This window comes from Pseudocercospora fijiensis (assembly GCF_000340215.1).
Source record: "Pseudocercospora fijiensis CIRAD86 unplaced genomic scaffold MYCFIscaffold_20, whole genome shotgun sequence".
NCBI classification, from domain to species: domain Eukaryota; kingdom Fungi; phylum Ascomycota; class Dothideomycetes; order Mycosphaerellales; family Mycosphaerellaceae; genus Pseudocercospora; species Pseudocercospora fijiensis.
The window spans coordinates 149,688-174,719 of record NW_006921551.1 but is presented as its reverse complement, the minus strand read 5'-3'; the positions used below and the strand labels follow the sequence as shown (position 1 = coordinate 174,719).

Here is a 25,032-nt window from a genome sequence, read left to right as displayed (position 1 = left end):
TCGAATAATCGTAGCGTTAGCGTAGAAACGCATTGCTTCTTTAGCTGCCTAAACGCTTCGTCTTCCTTTGTGCTCTAGTTCTATTTCTTATCTTTCTTTATAAGCTCCGTAAGGGGTGCCGCTATCTTAGAGTAGCCCTCGATAAATTTCCTGTTATAGTTAGCTAATCCTAGGAATGATTGTACGTCTTTAACGCATATAGGCGTTAGCTATTCCTATATTGACTTAGTTTTTTCTAGATCAATCCTAATTCCTATAGTACTAATAATAAATCCTAGGAACTTAACTTCCTTCTTATAGAATTCGCATTTCTTAGGTATAGTCTTAAATCCTACTTAAGTAAATCGTTTAAAGACGTCCTACACTATTCGTATATAGTCCGCGAGAGCTCCCTTAGTATAGACTAAGATATCGTCTATATATGCGATAACGCATATATCTAGAAGGTCTCGGAGGACTTCGTTTATAAGGTCTTAATATAACGCTAGGGCATTTATAAGTCCTATAGGTATAACCAAGAATTCGTAAAGCCTATATCTTGTTCGGAATGCTATTATCCATTCGTATCTAGCTACTATACGTATTGCGTAAAACGCATCGCGTAGGTCAATCTTCGTATACTAGTCTAATCTAGTTAATCGGTCTTGTATTTCTTCGATGTTCGGTAGTAGGTACCGATTTATAATTATAATATCGTTAAGTCGTCTAAAATCGACTACTAGCCGTCCTTCGTCTAATCCGGCTTTCGGAACGAACATTACTAGTAAGGCTGCCGAGGATGTCGACTTCCGTATCTAGCCTTTTTCTAATTTCTCTTTTAGCTACTTATCTAGGGTTTTAAGCTCTTTCTTAGACATTACGTATAAGGGTCCCTATAGAGGCTCTTTCCTATGCTATAAGTGTATCTTATAATCCTATAGTTAGTGTTTAGGTAAGGCTACCTTACCTCTCTCCTCTTTAAAGAGTCGCTTCTACTTACTATACTCTTTAGGAATGTCTAGGTCCGAGATTCTAGTTTCATTCTCTAATAGCGTATAACTTCTATCCTTCCCGTAATTATTATTATAACCCTCCTAACCTAACGGTAGTATCGATCCGGGTTGAATACGGTTCTCCGTAATTCCTATCGACGTAAACGTCTTACGAGTCGCTCTACGTTTGTTAATCTTATCTGCCTACGAACGCTGCCGCTATATAGGTTGAATGCCGATTATATAGTTGTATTCCTTAAATATAAGTACTCCTCTTCTCTAGTCTACGACTAGGTTATACTTTCTTAACTAAGGTATACCTAATACAATATTATAACTGGCTATATTAGTAATATCTAAGACAATCTCCTCGTAGTGCTGTTAGATAGCTAGTAGTAACGGTATCGTTTCTCGTTCTATACTAGGTAGCGGTAACCTATCTACTACTATAAGTTTATACGCTCCTTCTCTTCTACTTCGGGTTACGATCCCTCGGCTTTTAACGAATAATTCGGAGGCAAAGTTCCCGCTCGCTCCGGAATCTATTAATGCACTCGTCGGGTGCCCGTTAACGATAACTTTTATACGGAAGACTGCTGTTAATGCTTAAGCGCTTTCGGTATTAAGGAACTCTCTTAGAACGCTCTAATCTAGAGAGTTAGTCCGTTTCCCGACTAATTAGTAGCCTAACGTTGTTCTAACTAGCTACGGATCCGTAGTCCTACCGTTCGTGCTTCTTCGGCATATAATTTTTCTTCGAGGGTGTCGTTGTATATATCCCGTCCCTACGCTGCTATAGCCTTTCGGTATTGCTAATTTAATCGCTAGACCGTCTAACGTATATCTTAAGTAATAATCGTCCTTTCGTCGGGTAGGACGTATCCGTAGGGCGTAATTATACTTCCTATCGGTACTCGCTCCGTAATGAAGTTATAGTACGTATAGTCTATAGGTATCCGGGGGTAATTCTAGAATTTTGCCCCTAAGCTTATCTAGAAATAATCAAATTGGACAGGATCTACCTTCCGTTGTCCGTTAATCTTTAGAAACATTTCCTTGTATTTGCGTACTAGATGCAAGGCGATTGTTCGCGCTACTATAGGTATATCTATCGTAAACGTAAGGATCGTATCGTCGTTAATCCCGAATTCGTCTTTACTTTCTTTATTCGTAGTTTCTTCCTCGGTATCTAGACTTCCTTCTAAATCTTCTTGCTATTCCTCCTCTTGCTAAGGGGACTCCGGTACTTCTAGGATAGCTCCTAACTCCTCCCTAGGAGGGAATGAAGCTTCCGGATCTCGGTTTTCTTTATCGTCGGCATCTAAGCAAGATTTATTAATCGTTTCTTCTTCTAACTAGGATTTCGCATCTTCTCGTACGAGTCTCCTAATCTAAGGGAAGAATCCTGCTTCTATTTTAGCAGAATAATGAATTTAGTATTAGTCGTCGTAACAGAATCTCTAGTAAAGGGTTCTATATACGGGTTCTTGTCGTCGTACTATTATACAGATTTGTCGTAGCTCTTTCTTTACGACCTCTGCGTAGGTCCTCGGCGCGTTATTAATAGAGTATAGCTCTACTATTATTCGGTAGCCTTCTCTGCCCGAGTCCTTTCGTTGCATTATATTAAACTATTCGCGTCGCACTATGTTCTTGCCGCGGCAGTTCCGTACTATATAGCCTTCCTTGCTATACGTATAGCAAGTCAATCTTCCTACTTTCTTAGGCGAACTCTTACCTTTTCTTCCTTTAAATGCTCGACCCTTCTAGGTAGCGTCTAGCTCTATTAGTTGCGCGCTATAGTAGTTGTTCCCCTTTGGTTTATCGTAGGTACTATAGTTTCGTCTATTATCGTATCTAGGAGTATAACTAGCTTTTCTAGAAGTCTTAGAATCGTAACGTCGTTCTAAAGCTCGTTCGTAGAGCCTATCGTCGAGATCGATCGTAACCTTAACTAATGTTCCTATATTATCTATTTTTCTACCGTCGCGTATAAGCTCGTCTTTAACGTTGTCCTTAAGACCTCGCCGATACATTGTTATAAGAGCTTCGTCGTCCTAATCCGTAAGTTAGGCGTATTCCTAAAATTTAGCGGCGTAATCGGTATATAACCCCTTCTAAGTTAAGTGTTAGATAACCCTAACTGCGGTAGCAACCTCGTTAGAAGATCTAAAGACCTTCTTTATCGTACGCTTAAGATGTTCGTAGCTTGCGAAGATTCTATCCGAATTGTCGGTCCTATTGCTATCTAGATAGGTCCTAAGAAATAGTTTAACCTAATACTAAGCCCTACCTCGCATAAACGTCGTTACGAAGACTAGCTTTAAGTTGTCTTAAACCTAGTTGAATATGAAATACATATCTATCTAGCTAACCTAGGTATCGAACTTGTCTCGGTCGCCGTAATAAAAGTCTAGCTTTCCGATCTTAAGGGAATCGTTTCCGGTATAGGTTCCTAGTACATTGCTAATACTAGAGGTAGTGCGTCGAGTACTGCCTGTCTCGCTAGGGGCGGGAGTTCCCCTTCCGACTTGTAATAAGGCACTTATCCTAAGGGCGTTCAAAGTGTTACGGTTACTCGCGACAGATCGTTAGGTAACTTCTTATCACGTGCAAGCCGAGGCTTCTTTAGAGAGGCTAACACAAGCGGGAGGCAGAGACAGAATAATTAGTACAAAGGTAATTCCAATTAGTAAGTAGGTAATATAAGTTAAACGCCTCGAGCTATAAGGGCATTCCGGCGTTCCTAAATACAAAGGAGACATCTTGTCTATAGTCGTAAGCGACGTAAGCGACGCTGTCGCTCTTAACCGCTCCTATCGCTCCTAGTAAGATAGAGCGACAGCTTAGCCTACTAGTCTTAGCGTCGCTCTAAGATTATGTAAGGACTCTAACTAATTAGATCCGTAACATAAAGGTAGGGGCAAGATAGGATAACTTTATACTAAACGTAAGTAGTAGTCTATAACTTATTAAGAAATAGATAAACAAGTGGTTTTACTGATATAGAAAGAGGCTAAAGATTTAGTTCTCTAACAATAGGAAACAGTTTAATAACAAGTAGCTTTAAAAGGCTACTAAGATCCTTAGATATAGATAGGACTTCTTAACCCTATATACTCCTAAACAAAATAGCATAGCAGAGTTATTAAATAAGACTATCTTAACGAACGCAAGAGCTATAATGCTTGATTTAGGGATGCTATAGGATATATAGTTATATATAGTATATTATTTGACGTACCTTACTAACAGACTTGCAAATCTAACAACTAAGGGTGTTTCTATTATTAACCTTAAGAAAGACTTAAATTAAGGGGGAGCACTAGTTAATCTTTTAAGAGTTAGAAGATTTAGTTATAAGGTATATAAGTATATTAATAAGGAAGAACGATTAAAGAGTACTAAATTTGCCTTAAGAGTAGTAATCTACTAGAATATCGGATTCTAAGATTACTCTTTAACGAACTACCTATTATAGAGACTATAGTTTAATAATAAAAGGGGAATCTAGCAGCATAAAATCAAGTTCTCTTGCTATATTGGTTTCTATAAAGATTAGACATTTAGTAATAAAAGAAACAAAGTATATCTAGCTCCTCCCTATATTTAGATTATAGAACATTCCTAAGCTAGAATTAATCTAGGCGAATCTAGAGTTCCTTTAGGGTTCTTATCTAATATAGAGAATAGTATAACGTCTAAGTTTCCCTCGGGAAATGCATCTATAGTACCTAGTCCCTAGAATTAGGAAGTTGTAATATATAATCCTAGTCTAGCAGTAGCTAAAGAGCCTACTCTTTAGGGGGAGCCTTTAGAGTTACCTCTTTAGAGGGAGTAGAGGCTATTAGCTAAACCGATTCCTAAACTACCTCCTAATGCTTAGAATTTTGCACTACAACCTCTAGCCTAAGAGGCAATATAAGAAGAAGCCTAGTCCGATCTAATATAGCATTAGGAGAATTAAGAAGATATACTAAAAATATATATATCTAACTAGATAGTAGGATATAAGAGGCGTAGAAGTCCCTTACTAGAATTTGCTTAGAAGTCTAGGGAAAAGTTTATAGACCTAGCTAATATACCCTCTATAACATCCTTAAGAGGCAGAGTTATAAGAAGACTAGAGTATAGCACCGTAACTAGAGTTATAAATACTACCTTAAGGAGATTTCTAAAGAAGAAGGCTAAGAAGCCTAGAGAGGGAGAGCTATTAACTCTTTATAAAGCATTAAATAGCAAAAATGCTAGACTTTAGAGAGAAGCTATTTATAAGGAGCTTAAGGCTTTTAACAAAATAGGTACTCTTAAATAGATATCTACTAAAGAACTTCCTAAGGGAAGACAACTAATATTAGGCAAATAGGTCTAGAATATTAAACGCCTACTAGATAGTACTATTAAGAAGTTTAAGGCAAGATATATAGCCCGGGGTTTTACTTAAAAGAAGGGGGTTAACTTTAAACAAACTTTTGCCCTAACCCTAAGGGCTATAATAAGTAGATTCTGCTTAGGACTTTTAGCTACCTTTAGCTAGAAGATATGTAAAGTAGATGTTAAGGCTGCTTTTCTAGAACTAGATATAGACAGACCTAACTATATACTTGCACCTAAAGGATTATATCTTATTAGGAAAGATCTAAAGCAATTCCCGTATATAGAGATTAAGAAGGGCCTATTTAGTATAAAGTAGGCTACTCCTTTATAGCATTATAATGCTGCTAATACACTTAAGATTCTTAGGCTTAAACTAACTAGAAGTAACAGTTGTCTCTTTGTTAGTAATAGAATTATAGTTGTCCTTTATATTAATAACTTTTAGATCTTTAGCAAAACCTAAGCTAAGATTAACAAGCTTATTAAAGGTCTAAGGAAGAACTATACTATTAAGATTATACAGACAAACTAGTTTCTTAGTCTATACATTATTAAGGATAGTACAAGCCTTAAAATCTCTTAGTATTATTACTCCTTAAAAAAGCTATAGAAGCACGGCCTTAACTAATACAAAGGTATTAAGTATTTACTTAAGAGACTCCTAACTGTATTCAAACCTAAATGCATAAAGGAGGACTACGAATACTTTAATTAAATAATTAGAAAGCTATAATATCTTTCAAATTAGACAAGACCTAATATTATCTATACTATTAACTATCTAGCTAGATTTCTTTAGAATCCTAGACCTAAACACGTTATAGTAGTAAGGCATATTTAGAAGTATATTATAGGTATAATTAACAAATCCCTAGTATTTAAGAAAAGCAACTCTAACAAAATTAAGCTTAAAAGCTGTCTAAAGGTCTACTTAGATACTAATTTTGCTAGAGATCCTAGGACTATAAGGTCTATATTAGGATTTCTACTTCTAATAGTAGGAGGACTAGTTCTATAGAGGTCTTAACTATAGAAAGAGGTAGTTTATTCTAGTACTAAAGCTAAGTATATAGTACTTACTAAAGCTGCAAGAGAGTTAAAGTAGTTAAGAAACCTTTCTAAGGAAATTAGTAACTTTACTAGGTTTGCTATTAACCGTATTACAATTAACTATAATAATTAGTTATCTATCTATCTTATTAATAATTATATTAACTCTAGAAGATTAAGACATATCTCCCTAAGAAATTACTATTATAAAGAGCAGTATAAGAAAGGGAGACTTAACATTTAGTATATCGAAACTAAAAAGCAGATAGCGGACTAGCTAACTAAGCTAAAGTCAAACAACCTAATTATCTAAGAACTAGACTAAAACGGGATAACTTCCTAAGCTACTCTTTTAGAATCTTATTTGTACTAGAATCTTATTTGTACTAGAATCTTATTTGTACTAGAATCTTATTTATACTAGAATCTTATTTGTACTAGAATCTCATTTATACTCGAATTAGTAGTTAACTTAAGCTAATTATTTCTTATTTTATTACTCCCGGAAAATACTACACTAACTAGAGCTATCTTTTAGGTCTAGTATTAAGACTTAATATAGAAACCAATTCTCTAATACTAAGCTAAATTAAATGAAAATGTATAGGAGTTTTAATAGCGGGCTCTCCTAACCTAGCTAAGAAAGCCCTCTTTCCTCTCTAATTTAGCTTTAAGAAAAGAGAGGCTAATTCTCTATATCCTTATTAGAGTTACTATTACTAAAACTACTAAAGGAGTTAGGATCCTCTTTATTATCCTTATCCTTATCCTTATCCTTATCCTTATCCTTATCCTTATCCTCCTTAGATATAGACACTATAGCGACCTAAGCTTTATTAAAGCGATTAATAGTACCTTATATACTCGCAATTAAGTTGCGAATAAATCTAGGCTAAGTGTTATCTAGATTATACGTAAATAGGAGGCGTATAATACCTAGTATCTCCTTAGGATCTATATATCCCGTCTAAGGCTTAATAAGAACGTTTAGGCTATAATAAAAGAGAGGATCGACGATTAGAGAAGCCTCGATATTATTCTAAGCTAGCTTACGCTAAGTGCCGCTACGAGAGGTAGAGCGACTACTCTTAGTAGAATTAGTTAGCTTCTTATTAGACTTACGAGTCTTAGCAAAGTTGCTATTCTTATTGTAGAATAGGCACTAGTTAGGATAGTTACTATAAGTATAGTTAAGGTAGGCTCTTCTATATACTAACCTAGGATCGGAAGAATCGTTAATCTTAGCCTAGATATCGGAGCTGTAAGTTCCCTTATTAAACTTCTTCTTATTCTTATAAGGCTTATAAGGAGCTTTCTTGCTCTTAGACTAATAACTATAGGAACTAGGAGCACGGTCGTTAATAATCCTGCCCTTAGTATAAGCAAGAGTTGTACCTAAAGTATAGTAGCCTCCTCTCTAAGGGTTATAGGTAAGAGAAGTACGGAAGACATTAAATCTAAGAGGATTATCTTCTCCTACTAACTCTAGGACTATAGTACGAGAAGGGTATAGATTGCTATAACTAACTACGTTAATACCCTAGTCGCGTAGTAAGGTAGCTAGAGTTATACTAAGTCTAAAGGCATTAACGAAGAGCTTAGTAATAGTGCGGAAATTGCTCTAATTAATAGTAATCTAGATAATATTATCCGAGTCCTTGCTAGTCTTCTTCTTAAGACTAGTAGCCTTAAGGGTAGAAAGGAGCTACTCTATAGTTAACTCGTACTAAGAGGCCTCGCCCTACTATAGGCCCTTAGGATCTCTACTACTACCTAATAAAGTTAGGAAAAGCGTACAACCGAACTGCTAAAATTAAGTATACCTAGGCGCTTTCTACTACTACTACTATCCTTGCTAAAGCCGGTAGCTATATATCCTCTACTACGGTACTTAATAGTAGCTATAATATCTTCTTTTTAGAAGGCTACCTAAAGTATTATTAGTACTAAAGGAAGGAAGTACTATTAGTATATATATATTATTGTTTAGTAGAAGAAAACTTAGGGTTAAAGCAAGAAGGTACAAGCTTATAAAGATAATAGCTAGCTTAGTTTTTTAAGTCCGTACTTAAGCTTATAATAGGGCTAATTGCTAGCAAACTAGACTTTGCCTTTGCTTATATTTATATAAAAGGAAGCAGCTAATTAGCAGTATAGGCTAGGAAAGACACTATATATAATTTAATAAAGAGCTCCGTTTAGCTAATAAGATAGAATTACTTAGAAGGCATATAAAGAATAAGGCAAAAGTAAGTACTAAGGATAGTATATAAAGCTAGAGGACAATAAGAAGTAAGGCTAGAGAGGCTAGAATATAACTAAACTACCCTTATTATATAGTAGGAAGTGCCTAAAGGGGAGTATTATAGATTAGTTAGCACTACTAAGTACTAAGGCTAATTTTATATATATATATAAGTAGCTTCTTATTTCTAGTAATACTTAGTCTTCTTTATATAATTTAATAGGCAACAAACTAATGTTTTGTTCTACTTAGCTTAGTTATAATAGAAAGCACAAGGACATCGAATCCTACTAAGACCCCGGACCCCGGATTTACTAGTTCTATAGCAGAGAGCCCCATTGGCGGGAATAATCCGGCTTTGAGATCGCGGCTGCTTCGTGCCGCTCCGCGCATTACGACACCGGCTTCACGACTCTATCACGACCTTCACGACAGCACAACAACACAACAGCACAACAACAGCACCTCTAGCTGCCCCAGCACCACCAGCACTACCAGTCAAGTTCATCACTTCCACCTACGGCTGATCGATATGAGCCCAGCTATCGCCATCCACCAATGGCTCGAAGGCTTCGCTACGATCAGCTCCTCCATTGAAACGCTCTCTCGCATCAGCTCCACCAAGGCCGTCTACTCTAGTAACAGCCAGATCATTCTCTCCGCTACGAGTTACGCCATTGACTAGTAACTAATTAGATCGGTTGAGTGCCTCTACAATCTTGGCTACCTGCTCTTTACCCAGAGACTATATATTATTAGAGAGGCCTATCTTTGTCGATCTCTCGACTCGAGATAGGTTGTGTTCGGCAATGCCCTAATCTGCCAGCCTGGCAGCATGACCCTCACTATCAAACTGCCTAGCTCAAAGCAAACAAAAGGAAACACTATCTCTCGCAATGCCAACCCTCACTTCTTGCTAAAAGGATACTTGTAGTTCTTGGCATAGAAGGTGCGGGTGTTGGACAGGTACTGCTAATCAAACTGATTAGCAACACGGCGAATAGTAGCACGCATCTGCTCGCGGTACTGAAGCAAAAGCAGAACACCGCCATACCCGAAGAGAGTGAACTGAAGCAACACTAGAGGCAGAAAAGCAAAAGCAGAACACCGCCATACCCGAAGAGAGGGAACTGAAGCAACACCAGAGGCAGAAAAGCAAAAGCAGAACACCGCCATACCCGAAGAGAGGGAACTGAAGCAACACCAGAGGCAGAAAAGCAAAAGCAGAACACCGCCATACCCGAAGAGAGGGAAGCAAAGCAAAACACCACCACTCCAAGACCCGGTACATAGTCTTCTCGATCACAATCTGAGCCCAATCTCCTAGCAACGAAGACACATGCTGAATACCAAAAGCCTCTGCAAGAGAAGGACCAGAAATAGGTACGCAAAGCGAGCTGCAGACTCTCTTTTGCAATTGCTATTCGGAAGTGTTTTCCTCTTTGGTCAGACTCTGCATCGCTTATTCTTTGTTCGGTCAAAGATGGTTGGTACAGGCGGTTGCAAATAGGTTCAGATTAGGCTTAGAAGGATGAAGACGGCGAGTCGTGCGCGGAAGGGACGGAGAAGGGAGAACAGATTTAAATGAGAAGGTTTCAGAGCGCAGTGTTGCAGCTGCGAAGCTGTAGAGCTGCAGAGTCGACGCCAAGACTCATGCGATACATCAAATTTGACGAGTATCCAGGATCCCTGGTTGGTGTATCCTTGGCATGCTGACTGATTCACAACAGATTGGTACGCTACGCCACGCCACGCCACGGCCTCCCACTCCAGAGAATGCATGTGACTGACACTGCGGTGGCAGTGGCACGAGCCATCTCGCACTGCATAGCATGTCGCACGGCGGCACGGCGGACACAATACTGTACGTGAGACATGAGACCTGCATGTTTCCGAGTCGTCATGCCACCGACACACAATCATCAACAGTTCGCCTTTTGTTTCCCCCTTCCCTTTTGCTTCACATCTCCTTATCCTTCTTCTTCTATACCTACAGGAGACACACCACAACCCCTTCTCCCAACTGTCTGTCTATCTTGACAGCAGTAGCGCCGATCCACTACAACTGCCTGTCCAGCTGGACATCACGAGCATGGCCGACTCATCACCACCATTCTACCTGCTTGGACCAGTGGTACGTCTGCTCCCTCTCTGTCGTGCTTACTAGCCCGCCGTTGCTAACTATTGACTTCGTAGTGGTATGGAGCCAAAAGCCACGATAACAACAGCAACACGCTCCATGGAGCCCCGAAATATGCGAGCCGCCACTACCTCCTCAAATGGCAAGAGGTATTACTGTTCAAGGAACTCGAAAAATTCAAGTTCAAGAACTCGGATTGGCTCTCAGCATTCAAGGAGGACAAGCTGTACAGGCAGACTCTGATTGAGCGGATGTACCCAGCTCAGACACCCAAGACCGAGGACGACATAGAGTGGTTCGAGCAGAAACTGGAATACTTGCTGAAGAACCCCAACGCTTCCAAGTGGCACACCTCTGTCGATCTGCCTCTTAAGTATCCTCCGCCCCCGGGCGTACTAGATGCAGACGGCGAGGAAGCAGCAACAGATGCCAGAACACAAGCACCTCAGCAAGCTCGCCGCCTCGGCTCCGAGTGGGATTCGGGAAGCAGCCCTTCAACGCCGCAGCCCACTCCCGGTCCCCCATCACTTGAGCGTTCCGTACAACGGGCCAGGCGTGGGGTTCCTTTTGGCCTTGACGACGTGGCGTCCTCATCTGGACATCAGAGCGCAGGAGGAAACAGTCCTAGCATAGGAGAACAGGTTTTGAATGCTACTGCAAGCACTGGTTTCAAACACAGTATGCCTAGTCCTCGGGTTGAGGTCCGGGGATCGGCAGCCAGCGCTATGGCTCGGCCTGAAACTGCCTCGGAGGAGGAAGAGCAGGATTTACGTCAAGATCGCCACTCAGTTCTGACTGGTCTTACGAACCTGCTCAGTAGCCTAGACTTAAGCGAGAAGGAGAAAGCAGCCAAAGCGAAGCGCAAGGCGAGGATGCGGGCATCGGAGGAGTTCTAGACTCTGTATCTTCGACAGGAAGATAAAGACCTGTATGGAAAGTCTCAAAAAGTCTGGGGCTATCGTAGTAGAAGCGTGACAATGAGGGACCGTCGGCTCCGGCAATAGCAATATCTTGATTTCATATTGCGGTCTTGTTTCACTCTTTGAGCCGAAACTTTGTGAAAGCGCTTTAATTCTTTTATTTTTAATATACATTTCAACTGTAAGCAATTGAATTTATTTACGTTATAATTTTAAAAGTATTAAAAGTATTTTAATTTATAAATATTAATATAATAATTGTATATAATTAAGGAATGAATTTATTTAACAATATAAAAATACTATATAACGTACCTTAACCTTAAGGTCTATATTTTTAGGACAGTGCTAGCCCTTTAATAGAGGCTATTATAGAACTTTATAATAATATTGTATTTTATCTAGTTATTATATTATTTAGTATAGCTTAAATTATAGTATCTACTATAAAAAATTATATAATAAAGAAATTACCTATTAGTAACAAATATCTTAACTACGGTACACTTATAGAACTTATCTAAATAATAACTCCCGCTTTAATACTAATTTTAATAGCCTTTCCTTTATTTAAACTCTTATATTTAATAAACAAAGTTATAGATCCTTCCTTAATAGTTTTTATTAAAGGACATTAATAATACTAAAGTTGCTAATATACTAACTTTATAAATAATAGTAATAAAGAGTTAGAATTTAATTTATACCTTATACCTAATTCAGACTTAGAAGAAGGTTAATTAAGATTATTAGAAGTTAATAATAGAGTTTTACTATCTAAACCAATATACGCAAGATTTATTATTTTATCTAGAGACGTTATACACTCCTACGCTTGCCCTTCTTTAGGTATTAAATGTAATATATATCCTAGTAGATTATATTAAATAAGTATGTGAATTAATAGAGAAGGATGTTTTTTACAATTAATATTCTAAAATATGTAGTATATTATATAGTTCGATGCTAATAGTTATAGAATCTTTGTTATTAGAAAAAATTTTAATATAATTATAAGAACAATAAGAAATAAATGACATTAAGTATAAGGAAGAATAATTAGAAAAAAGCTAGTATACAAAAAAATTACTTTTTGTAAATAATTAATTTTTCTTAATATTAAATAGCTAAATTTATATCATTTCTCCTCTATTTCTTCGGCTATTTGCAACTTATATGTTTATAAGTAGATTAATTTAAATCGCAATAGACTATATAGTTATATTAATAGGTATACTACTATAAGTATATATAGCAAGTTTTTCTAGATCAATTATTTTGTATATAGGTTTTTCTATATTGCCTATTAGATTATTTTAAGCATAATTTAGGTTTTGTATTTCCTATTATAATAAGTATACAATCAATATTAGTACTATACTTAGTCGCCTATTTAACAAATAGTATAATTTAAATTAGTTTATATATAATTTCTTTTATATTTGTTGCATTATTAATATATATAAGCAGTAATTCTATATACAAAGTATTATGAAAAATATATAGTAAAGCAGTGATTATAAAACTTGTTTAGTATATACCTAATAGTATTTTATGTCCTATGTTTATTAAGGCTATATTATCCTATATAAATATATCCTTGCTATTAAATCTAGAGCTAGGTTTAAGTAGTCTAGATAGTTTAGGTAATTCAACTAGTAGTATAAGTAGTAGTTTAGTAGTTTCCTTATATAATTGAACCCCTAATAAATACTTGTAATATAAATACTGTTTTACCTCCCTTGTATATAAGCTCTACTTTTACTTTGTCTATTAAACATAGGTATAGGTTAGTTTCGCTAAATAAAATACCTAGTCGTTTAGGTACAATCTCCGTTAGTATTTATAATATTAGGATAAGTAAGAATTTACTAGAAAGTAAGAGAATAATAGAATTGTTACTAAAGCTACTTTATATATAACCTTGTTTCGCTAGGAGTTTATATAACAACTTTGCTAATACTATTATTTTTAATAATAATTATAGATATTTCGCGGTTAGGGATAAAATTATATAGACTATGAAAAATAAGTAATGTTTTCAATTTAATTTTATTATATAATATAAAAATATACAAGTCCTTTATAAATACTATAATTATAGTAAGTAAAATATTATCTTTATAGGCTTTACTTAAATTTAAACAATAGATTAATATTATTTATATTATTTTTTGTAATACTATTACTAGTATTTTTTACATAATATTTTTTTATATCTTTATTAATAAAAAATACTTATGTGTGTAATAATTCACTTAATATTTAATTTTCCAATTCAACCTCATTTTTCCCAAGTAACGCCTTTATAGGTACTAAGGTAACGTAGCGAAGAAGAAACTAAGTAGATATGAAAGGCTACAATAGAGATATCTTCTATTAATAACTTCTAAATAAATAACAAAGCCTAAAAAATAAAGTGTTAAAATGTGGATAGAGATGCACCTAGTTATATATAGTTATTTCATAGAATAAATAAATATTAGACGGTATATATAGCTTAGGATATTGAATTAAAAGAGATATATTACGCTATAGACCTAAAAAATAAGTTAAATAATAAAAACCTTATTTTAGCTATAGGTTAAATCAAAAGTAAGCATATACTAGATACTATAATAGTACTAATAATAGTTATTCTAGAACCTAGGGGGCTATGTATAAGATCCTTCGTTAAAAACAGGTTCTATTGCTAGCTAATAGATCTATTTTTATATAAATTAAATATAGAATACCTAGCATAGGTTTAGTTATAAAATTATTGTAAATAGTGGGTGGTAAGACATAATCCTTCTCATTTACTATTTATAAATTTTGTATTTAAAACTCTATTATTGTATAATTATATAGCTATAAAAAACAATTTTTATATAATATTGCTTTTATGCTCTTTTATAATAAATCTTTTTAGTAACCAAATTTTTTTTATATTAAAATCTTTCTAGTCTTTTTTTATAACTATATTTTAAGTAATTTTTAGTTTTATGTAATTTACATATAAATGTGTTATATATATCTACAATTATTTCTATTATTGAAGTTTTGTTGGTTAGTATGCCCGTATTATTAACGGTTGCGTTTGTAATAGTAGCAGAAAGAAAAACAATAGCAAGTATACAAAGGAGGCTAGGTCAGAATGTAGTAGGATATTATAGTTTGCTACAAGCGTTTTCAGACGCTCTTAAACTAATTTTAAAAGAGTACGTGTTACTAATATAAGCAAATCTAGCATTATTCTTTTTAGGTCCTATAATAACTTTAATTTTTTCTTTACTAGGATTTGCTATAGTACCCTATAGACCTAGTTTAGCGTTATAGAACTTCAACTTAGGTATTCTTTATATAATAGCTGTATCCTTACTAGCTACCTATAGTATATTATTAGCTAGTTAATCTGCTAATTCTAAATACGCTTTTTAGGTTTACTTAGAAGTACAGCTTGACTAATAAGTTACGAACTTATATTAAGTTTAAGAAAAAAATGGCAGCGAACAATTAGAGACGGAGGGAAGACAGTTAAGAAGGAAGGGAGGACGAATAGAAAGTACTATATACTAGGGCAGAGGAGGTGCTAAAGGCGGAAGATAGAAGAACCCCTAAGAGGGTATATAGGATAATAATCTTAGAACTCCTTAGAGGACTAAAAGCAATCCACAACTAGGTAAGCCACGTTATTACAAAGGTAGCTAATATAGTCGCAGTAAAGATTACGAAGAAACAATAGGAGACAAGTTTAAACCACTATACCTAGGCAGTAGTAGCTAGTTAGGAGGCGCTAAAACCCCCGAGGATAGTAGTTAGAGTCTATATTACGGACCTATAGGAGCAAAAGGAAATCTAAGGACTTATAGGGAAAGAGATTATAGAAAGAATTGCAGTTAAAGAGGTAATTAGGGCTAGGAACGAAGGTAAAGGGGTAATTAAGCTATTTATAGTATAAGAGCAGGACAAAAAGAAGCTAGAAACACAAAAAGAATAGACAACTAAGATAGGGAAAACAGTAAAGGTCTCCTAATAGCAATTTATAATTATAGCCTATAGTATAATAAGAAGCTTTAAGGAAGAACAGGATATTAAGAGCCTATAGAGACAAAACCAAGCTATATGCCTAGGCCTTAAGATTACAAAAGTGGTATAGATTAAAAGGAAAATCGAAGAGACTAAGAAGCAGTCTTCCCTAATTATCTAGGTAGGGAGTGTAGAGTAAGCTAATATAGTACTAGACTAGGGGTTGTTCTAGGACTTTAAAAGATTAGAAACAGAGATATATAGAAGCAACTATAGGATAATGCAGTGCTTCAAATGTCAACACTATAGACACTTAGTAGCTAAGTATACAAAAACAACTAATACCTGCTCCTATTACGTAGGGGATTACTAGGTTAAAGAATACAAAGCATACAAGGGAGAAGCAAGATATACATACTATACTAAAAGACACCCCTCTTAGGCGAAGGAATGCCTAGTAAGAATATAGGCAGCTAGGAAGGCAAAGGAAGCTAGAATCAATATACTAAAAAGATACATAATAAGCTAGGGCAGCTAGGTATAGAAGCAACCTAGCTAAGTGCTACAAAAGAGGTCTAGATAAGATAATAGGTTTACATTTAGGGCCTTACTAGCACAAAAGAGTTACTAGTAACTAGGGAGACTAAGATACCTTAATATTATAGGAAAGGAAGCAGGGCAGATAAAGCTTAGTTAAATGTTAGTCTAAAGTAAGGGAAGACTAAAGGAAAACCTATAGGGAAATAATATAGATAAAACTCAATAAATATTGCAATATTACTAAACATTATATAGTACAATATTAATAAGAGCAAAGACAAGGTATAGAGGAGCTTCCTTTAAGTACTAAACCTAAAAGAACATTACATTATTGCAATCTAAGAGCCCTAGCTCAACCTATATATAAAGAGACTAGCAACAGTTAAAGACCTAAGATACTACCTAATTATCTATAACTAGGGAGCCCTAAGGATATACATCTATATTAGTAAGGAGATAGATATAGAAACCTAGTAAGCTATACTATAGGAGGATAGGGACCTAATATTAGTTCAAGTAGAGACATCCTAAGGTATACTCCAAGTCTACTATATATACAACCTACTACTAGACTTAAGAAGCAGTACCTAACTAAAAACCCTAGAAAGACTACCTAGAGTTATCTAGGGGAATACCTACTAAATCCTACTTAGGGATTTCAACCTCTACTACCCCCTCTAGGGCTTAGACTTTACCCTAGCTTACTACTTCCTAGTAGGAAGACTAATTGACATATTAGAGAAGGAAGGAATAGAAATTGTTACCCTAAAGGGACTAATTACTTAGGAGGCAAGAGGAAGCAGTAGCATACTAGAACTATGCTTTGTATTATATTAGATTAGGAATAGGATTATAAGATACAGGGTCAACTAGGAACTAGAAGAATTATTAGACTACTTCCCGGTACAGATTAAGCTAAATGTCTAAGCTAATTAGGAAAGGGAACTAGAGGAGAAGCTTAACTAGAAGGGTACCTAATAGGGTAGGATTAGGGAGGAACTAGAAAGGGACCTAAAACTAGAGGAACTCTTAACAAAACACCTACTAAGGCTAGAGGACATTAATAAGGCAGTAGAAGAACTAATAGGAATCCTAAAACAGATAGCTAGAAAGCATACCCTAGCAAAGAAACATTCACTATACTAGTAACTATACTAGACTAGTAAGTGTATAAGGAAGGTTAAAGTAGTAAGGAAGGCTAGGAGGTAGTAGATACAAACCTACACCTAGGAAGCATAGGACAACTATAATAAAGCCTGCTAGGAAAAGAAGATCTAGATTAAGAAAGATAAGATATAAGAATAGAGATCTATAATAGGAATAATTACAAAGAAACTAGAGGAGATGTAGAGGATAGCTAAATAGGCAAGGAGACCTAAATAGGATAAGGATATACTACTACAATTCCCGGACATTATAGACTAATAAGGACAAATGTAGACTATAATAGAAGGGAAAGTAAGAGCCCTAGGCTAACACTTCTTCTATAGAAAAGTACAAGCAGACCTATTAGATATAAAGGAGGAAGAATAAGAGACTCTACTACTAGGTATACTAAAAGACACCTAGGTTAAACCCGAAACTATTAAAAGGATCCTAAAGAAAATTCTAGGCAATAAGGCACTAGGAGAAGACAAGATCTACAACAAACTTCTAAAAGTATATAGGAAGGGGCTAGCCCTAGCACTCGCTAATATCTTTTTATAAAGCCTAGCACTAGGACACTACCTAAGACTATTTAGGAAGTCCCTAACAGTAGTACTAAGGAAGCCCTAGAAGGAAGACTATATACAGCTTAAGGCCTATAGACTAATAGCCCTACTTAATATAATAGGTAAGGTGCTAGAAAAAATTGTCGCTAAAAGGCTAATAACCTTTACCGAGGAAAGGAATATCCTTCCTAAAGGCTAGATAGGAGGAAGAAAGAAGAGGTTAATACTAATAGCTATAGAACTAATTATAGAACAGATCAAGCATATCTAGCACTATAGTTAAAACTAGGTAGCAACCCTCCTCTCCCTTAATATCTTAGGAGCCTTTAATAATATCTCCTATAAAAGGCTCCTATATATACTTAAATAGAAAGCTATACTAAACTAGATAGTCTAATTTATCTAGTCCTTCCTATAGGAAAGATCAATATAGCTTATTCTAGGCAAATTCAAATCAGACCTAATGCTAACTAAAAAGGGAATCCTCTAAGGCTTAATACTCTCCCTAATCCTCTTCCTTATCTTTATAGTAGACCTACTCCTACTCCTAGAATTAAAAAACATATTAGTATTAGGGTTTATAGATAATACAAACATCCTAGCCTAGTCTAAGACAATAGAAACCAACTATAAGATCCTAGAAGAGAAGTACTAGGAGTATAAAAAATAGGTAAGGAGGTATAGAGCAAAATTCGCCTTAGAAAAGTACTAGCTTATCTACTTTAGTAAGGCTAAATCAACCTATAATATAAAGCAATCAATTACTATCTAGGGCTTTAAAACCTAACTATTAGTAGAGCTTAGGGTACTAAGGATCTAGCTAGATCTAAAACTGAATTAGGGACTATAAGTAAAGAAGGCAAAGTAGAGGGCAGATGCTAATATACAATCTATTAATAGGCTTATAGCCTCTATATAGGGGGCTATATTCGAGAAAGCCAAAGTTATATATAAAGCAATTGTTAAGCTAGCAATGCTATATAGAGTATAGATATAGATAGCCTAAGAGAAGATACTAAAGAGGATTAAGCAACTAGTTAGTAGGTCCCAAACCCAAAGCCTAAAGAAAATCCTAGGAGCATATAAAACTATACTAATAAGGGTAGTAGAGATAGAATTAGGGATCCTACTAGTCAAACAATACTTTAAGGGACTAAGACACTAATATATAGTAAAGACAATAGAATACCTAGCCTAATAGACTATCTAAAAGGCACTAGACAAGATAAAAGCCTAGTACATTAGGACTAGGAGGCGAGACAGACTATAAATAACTCCCTAGAAAGTTAAAGACCTAGAGCAATATAGAGTTTTAATAAGAGAAATGCTAGAGAAAGAGCTTTAGGGACTAAATATAAGGCTAAAAGAAGACAAGCTAAAGGGAGGGAAATAAAGCCTAGTAGAATCAATTGCTAGATACCTATAAGAGTAGGAATAGAACAAAACATAAGTTAGACTAGGAACCCTAAAGGCACTAATCAAATTTAGTCAATATAACTACTAGCTCTATAAGGACCTAAATAGGGCCGAAGCAAGCCTAGCTATCTAAATCAGATCTAAATATATTAGACTTAGATCTTACCTGTTTAGAAGAAACGTCCTAGGAATTGAAAGTAGAGCTTACTAATATAGCTACCAATCTTAGAATCCTAAGTATATACTGCTAGTCTACCCTTAATAGTTAGAAGGCAGAAGTAATTAGAGACTAAAAGTAAGGGAAAGGGAATACGATAAGCTAATCTAGAGCAAAGAAGACCTAAAGAGGATAGTAAAGTAGATTATTAAATAGGGATTTATATAACAATTCGCACTAGCAAGGGAAACTAAGGAGTAGATAAGAAGGAGGGAAGAAGAGGGGGAAAGAAGGGCAGGGCAGTAGGTAAGGTAGTTAGAGGGTAACAACTATAATACTAGTATACCCTAGAGGAAGGAAAACAAGAAAACGAGGAAGATTAGCACTTATAAATAGGACAGGAGGGAGGTTTTTACCAACTAAGTTAGTTTCCTACCTAAAACAATACATAGAAACAGACCTATATAGGCCGAAAGGCACTACAATAGGCAAATGAAATATCTATCTATCTATCTATATTAAGTTTAGTAATACCACTTATAGTCCTACTAATAGGAAGTTTAAATTTAACTATAACTATAGAAGCTTAAAGAGCAATATAATTTATAATGCCTTTATTACCTATATTTATCGTATTTTTTATAGGATCTACAGCAGAAACTAATAGAGCTCTACCTAACTTAGCTAAGGCGGAGTTAGAATTAGTTAGTAGATTTATAACAGAACATACTATAGTTATATTTGTTTTCTTTTTCTTAGTAGAATATAGAAGCATTCTACTTATTTGTATACTTAACACTATGCTATTTTTAGATAGATATATTTTAGATTATAATATATTATATTATAGGTTAGAGTACGGAACTATTACACTAATTAATATAATTAATAGTATGCTATTTTTAGGCAGATATGTTTTCAATTATAGTATATCATATTATACTTTATACGATTTATATATAATAAGTTACGGAGCTATTGAAATGTTTTATAGTACTATATTAGAAGGGATCTTATTAGGTTTGATTTTAGGAATTAAATCATCTATTATAATATTTATATTTAGATAAGTTAGAGCTTCTTCCCCTAGAATACGTTATAATTAGTAAATGTTATTCTCCTAAACAATTTTACTACCTATAGTTATATCATTTATAGTATTAGTACCTTATATAGTGTATAGTTTTAAAAATATACCTAGCAATATAAGTTTATTCTAAAAAGAATTATTATAATAAATTTATATTAGGTATTTTGTATTTTATTTCCATATTCTAGGTAGTATAGTACTTGAATTTTATATTATTTATAAGTAATAGTATTATTAATAGACCTATCGCTATTATCGTTACTATAATTAGTGCTTTTGTAGCTTCTATTATATAATTTATTTCAGCGTAAGGAAAAATAACATAAATTTAGCTATTTAATATTAAACCAAATCAATTATTTATAAAAAGTAATTTTTTATTACTAAGTTTAATAATAGCTCTAACTGAATGCTGTCTAAAGGCTTGACATATACTAATTATAAATAATTTTATAGAAAGGTTTATATAAAAATTTTCCCCTTCTAAAAAAATTAGGTAGTATAAAGGTAGGTATAATAAACTTTGTTTCGCCTTAAAGTAAGGGAAAAACTCCTTATAATTAACAAAGAAAAACTAACACGGTTTTCCGCTTTAAGATTTTTTAGATTTTTTTAAGTAAGTAGTAGCTAAGGCAATTACGTAACCAGCTGTAACTTGTAGTTAAAACTAAGAGATTTATTAACTATATTAGGTCTAAAAAAGCCCTAATGCGTATAGTATAGTAGTAAGAAATCTTAGTTAATAGCCTAACGGCTAAACTAGCAATTTAGGGGAATAGAGATATTTATCTGATAATGCATATATATGCATCGACTACGTCGTATAAAATTCTAAATAGATAATTAATTATAATACATTTCTATTTATATATCTCGACTACTTCTTATACTAGTAGTCGCGGCAACACAAGTAAGACTGTAGTACCTGTAACTTAACATTTAAAATAATCTATTTTACCTTCTGCTCTAGCTATAGCTTTAGTTAATTTAGCTTGTTCTTCCAAACAATAATCTATATAGTATATAATAGGAGAAAAATAAGTAATATAAACATAAAATATTATAAAAGTAATAATTGTGGGTAGAATAAATTTAAAAAATTTTCAGATAATACTCTTTAGCCTAACTTTATATAAATAGTGCCCTCTAATTACTTTAGGGTTATTAAGTTGTAAATAATAACGTCCGTATATAAGGCGGATATAGATAGATAGATAGATATTTCATTTGCCTGTTATAGTGCCTTTCGGCCTATATAGGTCTGTTTCTATATATTGTTTTAGGTAGGAAACTAACTTAGTTGGTAAAAACCTCCCTCCTATCCTATTTATAAGTGTTGATCTTCCTCGTTTCCTTGTTTTCCTTCCTCTAGGGTATACTAGTATTATAGTTGTTACCCTCTAACTACCTTGCCTACTACCTTACCCTTCTTTCCCCCTCTTCTTCCCTCCTTCTTATCTACTCCTTAGTTTCCCTTGCTAGTACGAATTGTTGTATAAATCCCTATTTAATAATCTACTTTACTATCCTCTTTAGGTCTTCTTTGCTTTAGATTAGCTTATCGTATTCCCTTTCTATTGCTTTTAGTCTCTAATTACTTCTACCTTCTAACTATTAAGGGTAGACTAGTAGCATATACTTAGGGTTCTAAGATTAGTAGCTATATTAGTAAGCTCTGCTTTCGATTCCTAGGACGTTTCTTCTAAATAGGTAAGATCTAAGTCTAATGTATTTAGATCTAATTTAGATAGCTAGGCTTGCCTCGGCCCTGTTTAGGTCCTTATAGAGCTAGTAGTTGTATTAACTAAATTTGATTAGTGCCTTTAGGGTTCCTAGTCTAACTTATGTTTTATTCTATTCCTACTCCTATAGGTATCCGGCAATTAATTCTGCTAGGCTCCGTTTCTCTCCCTTTAGCTTATCTTCCTTTAGCCTTATATTTAGTCCCTAAAGCTCTTTCTCTAGCATTTCTCTTATTAAGACTCTATATTGCTCTAGGTCTTTGACTTTCTAGGGAGTTATTTATAGTCTGTCTTGCCTCCTAGTCCTAATGTACTAGGCTTTTATCTTGTCTAGTGCCTTTTAGATAGTCTGTTAGGCTAGGTATTCTATTATCTTTGCTATATATTAGTGTCTTAGTCCCTTAAAGTATTGTTTGACTAGTAGGATCCCTAATTCCATTTCTACTACCCTTATTAGTATAGTTTTATATGCTCCTAGGATTTTCTTTAGGCTTTAGGTTTAGGACCTACTAACTAGTTGCTTAATCCTCTTTAGTGTTTTCTCTTAGGCTGTCTATATCTGTGCTCTATATAGCATTGCTAGCTTAACAATTGCTTTGTATATAACTTTAGCTTTCTCGAATATAGCCCCCTATATAGAGGCTATAAGCCTATTAATAGATTGTATATTAGCATCTGCCCTCTACTTTACTTTCTTTACTTATAGTCCCTAATTTAGTTTTAGATCTAGCTAGATCCCTAGTACCCTAAGCTCTATTAATAGTTAGGTTTTAAAGCCTTAGATAGTAATTGATTGCTTTATATTATAGGTTGATTTAGCCTTACTAAAGTAGATAAGCTAGTACTTTTCTAGGGCGAATTTTGCTCTATGCCTCCTTGCCTATTTTTTATACTCCTAGTGTTTCTCTTCTAGGATCTTATAGTTAGTTTCTATTGTCTTAGACTAGGCTAGGATGTTTGTGTTATCTACAAACCTTAATACTAATGTGTTTTTTGATTCTAGGAGTAGGAGTAGGTCTACTATAAAGATAAGGAAGAGGATTAAGGAGAGTATTAATCCTTAGGGGATTCCCTTTTTAGTTAGTATTAGGTCTAATTTGAATTTGCCTAGAATAAGCTATATTAATCTTTCCTATAGGAAGGACTAGATGAATTAGACTATCCAGTTTAGTATAGCTTTCTGTTTAAGTATATATAGGAGCCTTTCGTAGGAGATATTGTTAAAGGCTCCTAAGATATTAAGGGAGAGGAGGGTTGCTACCTAGTTTTAACTATAGTGCTAGATATACTTAATCTGTTCTATAATTAGTTCTATAGCTGTTAGTATTAACCTCTTCTTTCTTCCTCCTATCTAGCCTTTAGGAAGGATATTCCTTTCTTCGGCAAAGGTTATTAGCCTTTTAGCGATAATTTTTTCTAGTACCTTGCCTATCGTATTAAGTAGGGCTATTAGTCTATAGGCCTTAAGCTATATATAGTCTTCCTTCTAGGGCTTCCTTAGCACTACTATTAGGGACTTCCTAAATAGTCTTAGGTAGTGTCCTTATACTAGGCTTTATAAAAAGATATTAGCTAGTACTAGGGCTAGCCCCTTCCTATATACTTTTAGAAGTTTATTATAGATCTTGTCTTCTCCTAGTACCTTATTGCCTAGAATTTTCTTTAGGATCCTTTTAATAGTTTCGGGTTTGATCTAGATATCTCTTAGTATACCTAGTAGTAGAGTCTCTTATTCTTCCTCCTTTATATCTAATAGGTCTACTTATACTTCTCTATAGAAGAAGTGTTAGCCTAGGGTTTTTACTTTCCCCTCTATTGTAGTCTATATTTGTCCTTATTAGTCTATAATATCCGGGAATTATAGTAGCATATCCTTATCCTATTTAGGTCTCCTTACCTATTTAGCTATCCTCTATATCTCCTCTAGTTTCTTTATAATTATTCCTATTATAGATCTCTATTCTTATATCTTGTCTTTCTTAATCTAGATCTTCTTTTCCTAGTAGGCTTTATTATAGTTGTCCTATACTTCCTAGGTATAGGTTTATATCTACTATCTCCTTACCTTCCTTACTACTTTAACCTTCCTTGTATACTTACTAGTCTAGTATAGTTGCTAGTATAGTAAATGTTTCTTTGCTAGGGTATACTTTCTAGCTACCTATTTTAGGATTCCTATTAGTTCTTCTACTGCCTTATCAATGTCCTCTAGCCTTAGTAGGTACTTTATTAAGAGTTCCTCTAGTTTTAGGTCCCTTTCTAGTTCCTCCCTAATCCTGCCTTATTAGGCACCTTTCTAGTTAAGCTTCTCCTCTAGTTCCCTTTCCTAATTAGCTTAGATATTTAGCTCAATCTGTACCGGGAAGTAGTCTAATAATTCTTCTAGTTCCTAGTTAACCCTATATCTTGTAATCCTGTTCCTAATCTAATATAATGCAAAGCATAGGTCTAGTGTGCTACTGCTTCCTCTTGCCTCCTAAGTAATTAGTCCCTTTAAGGTAACAATTTCTATTCCTTCCCTCTCTAATATATTAATTAGCCTTCCTACTAGGAAGTAGTAAGCTAGGGTAAAGTCTAAGCCCTAGAGGGGGTAGTAGAGGTTGAAATCCCTAAGTAGGATTTAGTAGGTATTCCCCTAGATAACTCTAGGTAGTCTTTCTAGGG

General features: G+C 34.6%; 3 protein-coding genes across 3 annotated transcripts; 2 read left to right on the top strand and 1 right to left on the bottom strand.

Annotated features, from left to right (window-relative positions):
• Positions 1-8,877: 8,877 nt before the first annotated feature.
• On the top strand, positions 8,878-9,856 carry MYCFIDRAFT_209415 (uncharacterized protein; the record flags this gene model as incomplete). The annotated part of the gene is made up of 2 exons (XM_007934403.1): positions 8,878-8,884; positions 8,970-9,856. The coding sequence occupies 2 exons, from the start codon at positions 8,878-8,880 to the stop codon at positions 9,326-9,328; spliced, it is 366 nt and encodes a 121-aa protein (XP_007932594.1). The 3' UTR covers positions 9,329-9,856.
• Positions 9,100-10,102, bottom strand: MYCFIDRAFT_209414 (uncharacterized protein; the record flags this gene model as incomplete). The annotated part of the gene is made up of 7 exons (XM_007934402.1): positions 9,100-9,500; positions 9,554-9,615; positions 9,654-9,711; positions 9,752-9,773; positions 9,814-9,835; positions 9,876-10,051; positions 10,096-10,102. The coding sequence occupies 7 exons, from the start codon at positions 10,100-10,102 to the stop codon at positions 9,458-9,460; spliced, it is 390 nt and encodes a 129-aa protein (XP_007932593.1). The 3' UTR covers positions 9,100-9,457.
• Positions 10,103-10,697: 595 nt separating this feature from the next.
• Positions 10,698-11,802, top strand: MYCFIDRAFT_212763 (uncharacterized protein). The gene is made up of 2 exons (XM_007934401.1): positions 10,698-10,777; positions 10,840-11,802. Exons 1-2 carry the CDS (start codon positions 10,736-10,738, stop codon positions 11,677-11,679), a joined length of 882 nt encoding a protein of 293 aa, XP_007932592.1. The 5' UTR covers positions 10,698-10,735; the 3' UTR covers positions 11,680-11,802.
• The last annotated feature ends 13,230 nt before the right edge of the window (positions 11,803-25,032 follow it).